This window comes from Esox lucius, chromosome 25 (assembly GCF_011004845.1).
Source record: "Esox lucius isolate fEsoLuc1 chromosome 25, fEsoLuc1.pri, whole genome shotgun sequence".
Classification (NCBI taxonomy): domain Eukaryota; kingdom Metazoa; phylum Chordata; class Actinopteri; order Esociformes; family Esocidae; genus Esox; species Esox lucius.
Genome location: NC_047593.1, coordinates 20292404 through 20303053, shown reverse-complemented (window position 1 = coordinate 20303053; position 10650 = coordinate 20292404). Strand labels below are relative to the sequence as shown.

Genomic DNA, 10650 nt, shown 5'->3' with positions numbered 1-10650 from the left:
CTGCGTTACGCGGCTGTAGTACAAACGTGTTATAGGCAAGACCTACAATCCAGCCTAATAGTTAAATTAACAAGCCTTAGTGCTAGATAAATGTAAACCAACTGAACTCAGTGCTAACTCATCATACATTTAATCTAACTAGACATAGTGCTAACAATAACTATTACTAACTACCCTTAATTCTAACTAGCCTAATAGTTTAACTAACCTTATTTCCAACTAGCCTTATATTTAATCTAACTACACTTAGTACTAACAAGAACTATTACTAACTGACCTTAATACCAACTAGCCTAATAGTTAAACTACCTAGACTTAGTGCTAACAATAACTATTACTAACTACACTTAGTGTTAACTAGCCTAAAACTAGACTTAGTGCTAACAATAACTATTACTAACTACACTTAGTGTTAACTAGCCTAAAACTAGACTTAGTGCTAGCTAGCCTTGGTGCAATGCAATGCTAATGCGCTGTTCATCACTCGAGAACAACAAACAAAAAAAACACTGCTGTTTTGGGACAGTTTAATGAAAGCCACTGTACAATGACAGTTGTAATACAACAATAGAAACAAATCAATTGGGTGAATAAAGTTAGGCTACATTCAAAATCTCACCCTATTCCCTTTAAAGTGCACTACTTTTGACCAGGGCCCAAAGGTAAACGACTGACATTTGGGAGGCAACCTGGGCAACCTCCAGTGTTTGAGGTCAGTCAGATTAGGCAGTTAAAACGTTTCAGTCAGTACAACACTCTTTTACAGCAACCAATCAATCAAGCCGTTACACTACATTGGCTGTTGTCACAAAGTTAGCAGAGGCTAATGCAGATGCATGTCCTCACTAAGTATGTCCTCACTAAGTATGTCCTCACTAAGTATGTCCTCACTAAGTATGTCCTCACCAAAGGCGCACAGCCTATTTGGCGCAACGGAGGTCAAGCAGTTTGAGCTGTCAGCACCTAGTTCCTGAGAGTTCCCGTTGAGCATTGTATGTTGTTATGTTCTTGTTCCTGAGTGTGAACGGTGCCTGAACTGATTTGACAAACCTAGGCTGTGACACTGCTAGCGCTCTACGTGCCGTGCTTGAATGCGAATCCCAAAATCGTCCCCTGGCAAGCAACTAGGTCCCACTGCAAACGTTAAGATGAGGTGAAGCAAAAGAACGTACAGACCCCACTAAGAGTGACTGCTAAATGTCAAACGTATCCAGTCCAGTGTCCCTTATCAAAGGCAAGAACATTTCAAATATTGCTTCACATTCATTCGGTGTGCTGGGTCTAGATGATCCTGAGGTTTGACTACTTGAATGAAAACCAGTTAGTTAGTTCAACTACTCTGAAGACCGAATACAAAGAAACATCATCACAGGAACAGTTAGGTTTATCAAATACGCATTGGTCGTCTGTGTGTTCATTTAACATTGTACAATTCTGGTTACTTTACTTTTGTGATAGGTTGTCAAGAAATTCGGATTTGAGGATTGCTGTGTTTCCATCTTAAAACCTCGATTACAGGAATCTTACCTTATCGAATGTCTGTACGTTTTTTAGGGAAAACCATAATTGTTCTACCATGTTTCTTGCTGACTGACGTCCATCTCCGAAGACCCGGGGCAATTCCAATCAGTTGTATTTAACAGAGCCGGGGATATTCCGAGTTTTATATAACATATTCCACATATTAGTTGATGGACTTGCAAGTTCATTTCATCTAACCAGATGTTTCAGTAGGATCACTCAGGATATGATACGCCCATACCATCACAAAAGCCGCAAGCCCTTCATTCCCTGATGTTGTCGTGACAGCGAAACAACACTGCTTCCTGAAGGTAACAGACAACACCCTGACCACTCGCAACCATTCCCTTCGGGCGGTCAAACCGGAGTCCCCCCCTTCCTGTCCGATCGCGCTGACCTCCCGGCGCGCACCGTCCCATCACACGTCGATCTGCGCGGAGAGGATGGGCGAGAAAAAGAAGTCGAAAGCGAACTTGACGGAGCTGAGCGTGGTCCGCCTCCAATCCCTCTCGATCTTCACCTGCCTGGAGGCGGTCAGCTGGGAGGAGTCACAGTCCAGGCAGTGGATGGCCTTCAGCTCGAAGGACGGCACCTGACCCCCGAGGCGACCCCTCAACGTGGTGCTGAACTCCACCAGGCTGCCGGCCTCCAGGTGCAGCAACACCTGGACGAAAACCAACCGACCACTAACCATTACTGACCATCACACATTTGACCTGGTGACATAACCTATAATAATATAAGCCACATACTACAATGTGAATATGTTACTATAGGGATTACACAACACAAATAATAGGGTTCAACAAGTATCACGCCACACTGACACCAGGGTTCTGTTAGAATTACACAAGAGGAACACCTCGTCACAAGCGTTTTTATTGGTTCTGCATAATGAACGGTAACATCGGGACTAGGGTTCTGTAAGTATTTCACCATATGGGGGTGTAATACATACTTGTCTGAATTCATGGCTGGCCACCAGCTTGATGTCCCTCGCCGGGTCAACAGGGACCCCCTCCTCCTCTGGCATCCTCACACCCACCTCAAATCAGAGAAACTTAAAACAGTCAAATCCTCACACCCACCTCAAAAGCCACCTGAAAACAAAGTCAAATAAACTTCATTTCACATTTCCAAGGAAGATGTGTGGGGTGTGCTCGGGAAACATTTCTCTGGGAAGTACTGGAATGGTTCTTTGTGTTGTGAGTGGTGGAACCGGTGTATGCCCCTCCCACCTCTAACACATAGCTGTCGAACCGCTTCACGTGACACTTGTGTTTGGCCAGCGACTTGATGACGCAGAGCTCCTCCTCTTCCTGTTGCAGAAGAAGGGCCGCCGTTCCAGCGTTGTCGGCGAGGGTGGGGTTTCTGTTAGTGTTGGGGGTATCTGTGGTGGAGGTGCTGTTGGAGATACTACCAGGAGGGTTGGAGGCATCTGTAGAGGAGGTGCTGTTGGAGGTACTCCCAGGAGGGTCACATTTGGGGTAGGCTTCTCCATAGAGGCAGCGCAACCAGTCCCCCATGAAGATGGGGAGGAGGTTGATGACGGACTGGGCACCGTTCTCCGTTTCCACCACGCGTACCTGCAGGAACCTCCCCCTCCACGTCACCTGGGAATGATTATTATTATCATGAAAAAGAGATGAGAACGCGACCTGATTCAGGGTCTAATGCACTACTTATCAACTGAGAACAGGGTGCTGTTACCGACATCCCATTATGACTATATAAATATAATGTGATGAATACCAAGGGTCTGAATGTTATGTGATGAATACCTGGTGTCTGAATGTTATGTGATGAATACCTGGTGTCTGAATGTTATGTGATGAATACCTGGTGTCTGAATGTTATGTGATGAATACCTGGTGTCAGAATGTTATGTGATGTATACCTGGTGTCTGAATGTTATGTGATGAATACCTGGTGTCTGAATGTTATGTGATGAATACCTGGTGTCAGAATGTTATGTGATGAATACCTGGTGTCTGAATTTTATGTGATGAATACCTGGTATCAGAATGTTATGTGATGAATACCTGGTGTCAGAATGTTATGTGATGAATACCTGGTGTCTGAATGTTATGTGATGAATACCTGGTGTCTGAATGTTATGTGATGAATACCTGGTGTCCGTCCAGGTGGGTGCAGAAGATCTGTGTCTGTGCCATGCCTTTCTCCTTCCAGGCAGGTGGACCACACAAATCACCATACTGTCTCCAGGTCAATGCGGAGTTATACTCCTAGATTACATGACATTTAATAAGCAATTAAATAAGCATCAACATAACAATAAATAAAATATTAATTATGACCCCCCCCCCTCACCTGTAGTCCCTCTGAGTGATACACATATGTACAGAAGAACACCATCACCATGGTAACGCAGCAGAGGATGAGTTTGACAGCGCCTCGCTGAGACATCGAGCGGACAACATCCATGAGCGACAGGCCGAAGCGCGTCCACAGTCGCAGAGTTACTGGCACAGCACACACCGCCAGAGTCACGATCATCTGAGCAGGGAAAAAATTCATAATATATCAAATTCACTGTCCAAGTGTTAAGTTTTGTACTGACAAATAATATCGATCAATCAATCGCTCAACTATCAATCGGTCAGTGTCTCCAAACTGGCCTTGGTCAGTTCCAGCTCCAGGAACCATCTGAACATCTGGATGAGGAGCATGCCGGCCAGCCCCACAGCCAACACCGGCAGGGCAAACAGGAAGAGGAAGTAGGCCACGCAGGTCCGAATGAGCCCCACGGGGGAGGAGTTTTGGAGGAGAACTACGGAGAACTCACACCACATGAAGCACACCAGGTACGGAACCAGGAAACAGTAGGTACCACGGAAACCACGCTGTCTTGCCATGCTGGGGAGAGGAGAAGGGAAGAGGGGAGTTTACCTTATTGTAGGCACGCCGCCTCCTCCTCCAGGCAAGAAACCTGACGCATTTCAGCTTTTTAACTTAAACCGGTCAAATGTTCCCGGTTTTTCCATCCTTAATGAGATTTCAGTCCTACCAGCAAATGTGTACACACACACACACACACACACAGCTGACCTGAAGAAGCGGTAGAACAGGTAGACATAGAGCAGGCAGGGCAAACTGAGTTTCAGCACCACAGCGCCCCCCAGTGGCAGAGTGGTGAATGTGTGACTCAGCATCCTCAGGAACACGGCACTATCCGGCAGGAGGCTGGTGAGGAAGCACGCCGACGACGCCACCTACAGGCAGAACCACACACTGCATCACGGTTTCCTGGTGGCGAAAAGCTTTGCACCGGCAAATGAAGGAGCTTTTGGATAAATCCCAAGGTGAGACAAAATCTGTCGTTCAGTTCTTGAGCAAGGACTTGCCAGCCATGTCTGACCTCAGTGATGAGGGCCCATTTAGCGTAGGTAGCAGCCGAGGGATTCAGGCTCTTGTAGCTGACCGCCGTAAACAAGATGGCCACCGTGGAGAGTTCTGAGCAAGGGATCCACCCTACGCACACAATTCAAACCCTTTAACTGAATCCACCACTCATCGTTAATAGGGCAACACTAAAGAGACGGATACATACAAATAACCATGACAAACCCACGCACAAACCAACACGCACAAACCAACACACACAAACCTTTATCAGCGACAGGAAAGGAGAAGATGACGAAGAACACAGACAACAGGAAGTAAAGGTAGGGTTCGAGATTATTCCAGCCAAAGTTAGACTCTGCCTGCTCCATGTCCAGGCCCGGTTCAAACCTAGTCAGCAGGGCTGTCAGGGTACTGAAGTTCTCCCATGCCTGACGACGGGGAGTTGAATGGAACAAAGAAAACAGAGGAGAAAAGAGGGAGTGAGGAGGTGAAGAGGATGCAGGGAGGAGGTGAAGAAGAGGTGAGTGGGACGTAAGGAGGAGTTGAAGAGGAGGTGAAGAGGAGATGGAGAAGAGGTGACGAAGAGAGGATGAAAAGGTACGGAGGAGGAGGTGAGGAGGACAGGAGGCGAGGAGAAGGAGGAGAGGTGAAGAGGAGAGGAGGAGGTGACGAGGAGTGGGACCTTGCCGCTCTGGACGATGCGTAGTGTACAGATCACCATTGAGATGAAGGAGAGGTAGAAGACGAGGAGGGGGATGACGAAGGCAAACAGGTCGATGGTCAGGTTACTGATGATGAAGAAGAAGATGAGCGTGTTGACGTGCTGCGTTGGTATAATGGCGCTCAGCCACTGGACACCAGCACGGGACACCCAATCTACCAACTGGTCCTTCACCTCTAAGACCGTGCTAAGAGGATACTGTAAAATCTACAGAATGGGAGGACAGAGGAGAAAGTGAGAGAGGGAGGGAGATGAGTTGCTGTGTCTGGAAACAAGGAAGGAGAGGAACTGTATTTATACACACCATGAAGGAGATGGACTGTATGTATAGATACCATGAAGGAGAGGGACTGTATGTATAGATACCATGAAGGAGAGGGACTGTATGTACAGATACCATGAAGGAGAGGGACTGTATGTATAGATACCATGAAGGAGAGGGACTGTATGTACAGATACCATGAAGGAGAGGGACTGTATGTACAGATACCATGAAGGAGAGGGACTGTATGTATAGATACCATGAAGGAGAGGGACTGTATGTACAGATACCATGAAGGAGAGGGACTGTATGTATAGATACCATGAAGGAGAGGGACTGTATGTATAGATACCATGAAGGAGAGGGACTGTATGTACAGATACCATGAAGTGGCGTTTGGTGTCCATCATCATACGACCGCGGCCCATTCCCCAACTACCATGGCTCTTCTTTGGCTTCTTAGGAACCAGGCTTCTGGGCTGCTGTACACACACACACACACACACACACAAAATCTAGTAGTCCACTGCATGTGGAGTGTGTGCACTTATATATTTGTGTGTATATTTGTGTCCTCGTGCATCTGTGTGCAGTTCTACCTTCTCTCCACAGGGAGGCGCCGGGCCCTGGGCTCTGTCCAGCTTGGGCCCAGCTGTTGGGGCGATGCCTTGGGCATACTGCTTAGTGATCTCCACAAAGTCATTCAGGTCCACAAACTGACCCGCTAAACAGACAGCGGTGAGTCAGAGAGAGAGTGGGGCCAGAGAGTAAAGGGTGTGGGGGAGGGGGAGGAGGCAAGACAGGGAGAGCGGGAGAGAGGGGGGAGAGAGGGGAATGGTGAGGGGGGATTAGTCATTCAATCTTACCTAATATTTCTTCTTTATCTTTGAGAATCACACTTACACTTCCCGGTAACCATGCTCTCAAGGACTTTCTGGGCTTGGTCTGCGGTGGCGCCCCCTGTTGGCAGAGATTGAACAGCAGACTCATTTCCATGTTACTTGGTTGTCATCTAGACCAGTGGTGCCCAGACCTCTCCTGGGGCCCCCCAGCCATTCCATCTATTCGAGGTATCCCAGAGCTAGCTCACCTGATTCAACTTATTAACTAATTACCAAGCCCTTACCTGTTGAATCAGGTGAGCTAGCTCTGGGAGGATACATCTAATAGATGGAATGGCTGGGGGGGCCCCAGGAGAGGTCTGGGCACCACTGATCTAGACCAGTGTTTCTCAACCCTGCTCCGGGAATCAGCCCGTCCTGCATGTTTTATATCTCTCCCTGCCCTAACACACCTGATGTAGCTCATCTTGAACGTGATAATGAGCTGATCATTTGAATCAGGTGTAACAGAGCAGGGAGAGATCTAAAACATGCAGGGTGGGGTGTCTCCCGGAGCAGGGTTGAGAAACACTGATCTAGTGTAATACCTGGAGCATATTCTGAGCAAATGTATAGAAAATCAACGCCAAATATTTCCCAAGGTAAACGTGGCGCGTTAACCTCTCCAGGAGAGTGTGTGCGTGTGTAACCGTGCGTGTGCGTGTGTGCGTGTGTAACCGTGCGTGTGCGTGTGTGCGTGTGTAACCGTGCGTGTGTAACCGTGCGTGTGCGTGTGTGCGTGTGTGCGTGTGTAACCGTGCGTGTGTGCGTGTGTGTGTCGTACCCCGGGCAGGATTGACCTGTCCAACGTTCTCCAGCATCTCGGTCACAGCCATCCTCTTCTTCCCATCGGGGTTCAGCTGACAGAACATCATCATGGCGGCCTTCCTCACTGCCTGCTCAAACCTGCTCTCTGACGACAGCCTGCACACCTCCTGCTCGTTGTCATCACTGATGCCTGGGAAGTCCTCGCACACACACACACACACACACACACACACACACAGAGACACACAGACACACACACAGGCACACACACACACAGCGTAGTAACGTAAGGCGGAGACCAAAGTAGTGCTCTTCAAAGTAAATACTAGGGCGGAATTTAAAGTAGCTTACATCACAGTGAATGAAAAGTTGGTATTTAAAGTCATGCACTTCAAAGTGAATAAAAGGGCAGAATTTAAAGTACTGTACTTGAAAGTGAATAATAGGGCAGTATTTGAAGTTGCGCTCCTTCCAGTGAACAGGAAGTGAAATCCGGCGCCTCCCCTTACCTTTCCTTTGGATCCAGCACTGCTGTAAAAGACGGGTTGCACTCCTGTGCCCCTGTCTTGAGGCCTGCATCAGCCAATCAACAGCCAAGCAGTTATTAAGCTCCGCCTCCTTCTCCTCAGCCAACCGCAGGTAGTATCTGCCCAGCTAAAACGCAACAGCATGTTTTTGTGACGGCCTGGAACATTCTTTTGATCAGAAACACCAAGTGAGGAATGGTGCAGAGTCCCCTGGTCTGTTGTCAAGTGTATTTTGTCAAGGCAACAAGAACAACAGCAAAAAGGTGAGCAGGTCAGCGATGTTAGGATTCTGGAAGTCATGTTGTGAAAGACGGTCGTTTGACGTGAGCAGGTCAGCGATGTTAGGATTCTGGAAGTCATGTTGTGAAAGACGGTCGTTTGACGTGAGCAGGTCAGCGATGTTAGGATTCTGGAAGTCATGTTGTGAAAGACGGTCGTTTGACGTGAGCAGGTCAGCGATGTTAGGATTCTGGAAGTCATGTTGTGAAAGACGGTCGTTTGACGTGAGCAGGTCAGCGATGTTAGGATTCTGGAAGTCATGTCAGGACTCAGATCATCTTTCATTGGTGTGTCTGTCTGTATGTATGTGTGTGTCTGTGTGTGTGTATGTATGTGTGTGTCTATGTGTGTGTATGTATGTGTGTGTCTGTGTGTATTTGTGTGTATGTGTGTGTGTGTGTATGTATATGTGTGTCTGTCTGTTCGTGTGCTCTCACACTTGTCTGTGCTCTGGCATCTCCTGACTTGGCCCTCTTCTCCACTTCCTCAATGGACATGTCATCTTCAGGACCTTCATCTGGACAGAGGAACGGGCAAAGAGGAGGGAGAAGATTCAGAAATTGTATAATTGAATGTTGATGGGGTAGGCAGAATCTCCTACACAAAATAATAATAATAGTGACTTTATCTGTTTAGCACTTTTCTAGTAAAATGTGCTTTACACAGAATAAAAATTGAAATACATAATAATACAAATCTATATACAAACATATATATAATTTAAAAAAATAAAGGAAGTAAAAAGAATTTTAAAAAAAATGAAATCACAATGATAAAAAAACCATAAAAGCAATATCATAAAAATGTGTTTTTATGTAAGATTTAAACGAATGCACTGATGTAGCATCTCTGACATTCTGTGGTAGGCTGTTCCAAAGTCTAGGGGCCTGTATATACTAACAACGCAGCTCCACTTTCCTGACCCATCGTTCGTTCAAGGCCAACCTCCTGATGCAATCACACCTGTCAACCCAACACCTGTCAACCCACCACCTGTCAACCCCCCAAACCTTTCAACCCAACACCTTTCAACCCAACACCTGTCAATCCAACACCTGTTAACCCAACACCTGTCAACCCCACACCTGTCAACCCAACACCTGTCAACCCAACACCTGTAAACCCCTCACCTGTCAACCCAACACCTGTCAACCCCACACCTGTCAACCCCACACCTGTCAACTCCACACCTGTCAACCCCTCACCTGTCAACCCAACACCTGTAAACCCCTCACCTGTCAACCCAACACCTGTAAACCCAACACCTGTAAACCCAACACCTGTCAACCCAACACCTGTAAACCCCTCACCTGTCAACCCAACACCTGTCAACCCAACACCTGTCAACCCACCACATGTCAACCCCCCAAACCTTTCAACCCAACACCTTTCAACCCAACACCTGTCAATCCAACACCTGTCAACCCAACACCTGTCAACCCCACACCTGTCAACCCCACACCTGTCAACCCAACACCTGTAAACCCCTCACCTGTCAACCCCACACCTGTCAACCCCACACCTGTCAACCCCTCACCTGTCAACCCAACACCTGTCAACCCCTCACCTGTCAACCCAACACCTGTCAACCCAACACCTGTAAACCCAACACCTGTCAACCCAACACCTGTCAACCCCTCACCTGTCAACCCAACACCTGTCAACCCCACACCTGTCAACCCCACACCTGTCAACCCCTCACCTGTCAACCCAACACCTGTCAACCCCTCACCTGTCAACCCAACACCTGTCAACCCAACACCTGTCAAGCACCTTCCTGACATCTTCGTCAGCCTCAATGAAATACATTTTATAATTTGGAAGAGCAAGGTCTGCCCCTGTCTTGGACAGCATAAAGGCCAACCACCACACTATGTTGCCTTATTCTCAACTGTAAACAATTCTCCCCTCTCCCTTGCTCTCCTGGATTTTCTAAATCCCCCTTCACCTCCTTCACCTTCTTCTCCAGCTTCCAGGACCTCTTTCTTCAGTCTCTCCTGCATCACCACCCGTTTAGCCAGTTCTGCAAAGCCCCGTCGCCTGGGGGGAGTAGTGGAGGGGGCGGGGGTACTGGAGGGGGCGGGGGTAGTGGAGGGGGCGGGGGTACTGGAGGGAGCGGGGGTAGTGGAGGGGGTGTGGGTAGTTGAGGGGGCGGGAGTAGTGGAGGAGATGGGAGTAGTGGAGGGGGCGGGGGTACTGGAGTGGGCGGGATTAGTGGAGGAGATGGGAGTAGTGGAGGAGATGGGAGTAGTGGAGGGGGCAGGGGTAGTGGAAGTTGAGGGTTTGGTGGAGGGAGTGGCTGGTGTGGTGGAGACAGAAGCGGAG

At 48.1% G+C, this 10650-nt stretch overlaps 1 protein-coding gene across 3 annotated transcripts; it reads right to left on the bottom strand.

Moving 5' to 3' along the window:
- Positions 1–513: 513 nt before the first annotated feature.
- wfs1a (Wolfram syndrome 1a (wolframin)) lies at positions 514–10393 on the bottom strand. 3 transcript variants are annotated; one of them, XM_034290940.1, is made up of 17 exons: positions 10274–10393; positions 8763–8842; positions 8029–8173; positions 7536–7709; positions 6774–6830; positions 6470–6594; positions 6254–6352; positions 5570–5815; positions 5150–5315; positions 4901–5013; positions 4591–4754; positions 4161–4398; positions 3853–4038; positions 3651–3767; positions 2760–3134; positions 2480–2566; positions 514–2185 (listed from the first exon to the last, which is right to left on the bottom strand). In XM_034290940.1, the coding sequence occupies exons 1-17, from the start codon at positions 10326–10328 to the stop codon at positions 1940–1942; spliced, it is 2673 nt and encodes an 890-aa protein (XP_034146831.1). In that variant the 5' UTR covers positions 10329–10393; the 3' UTR covers positions 514–1939. The 3 variants fall into 3 exon arrangements, with proteins under 3 accessions (XP_034146831.1, XP_034146832.1, XP_034146833.1); XM_034290941.1 differs by having other exon boundaries at positions 10283–10393; XM_034290942.1 differs by lacking the exon at positions 514–2185 and having other exon boundaries at positions 2519–2581.
- Between the last annotated feature and the right edge of the window lie 257 nt (positions 10394–10650).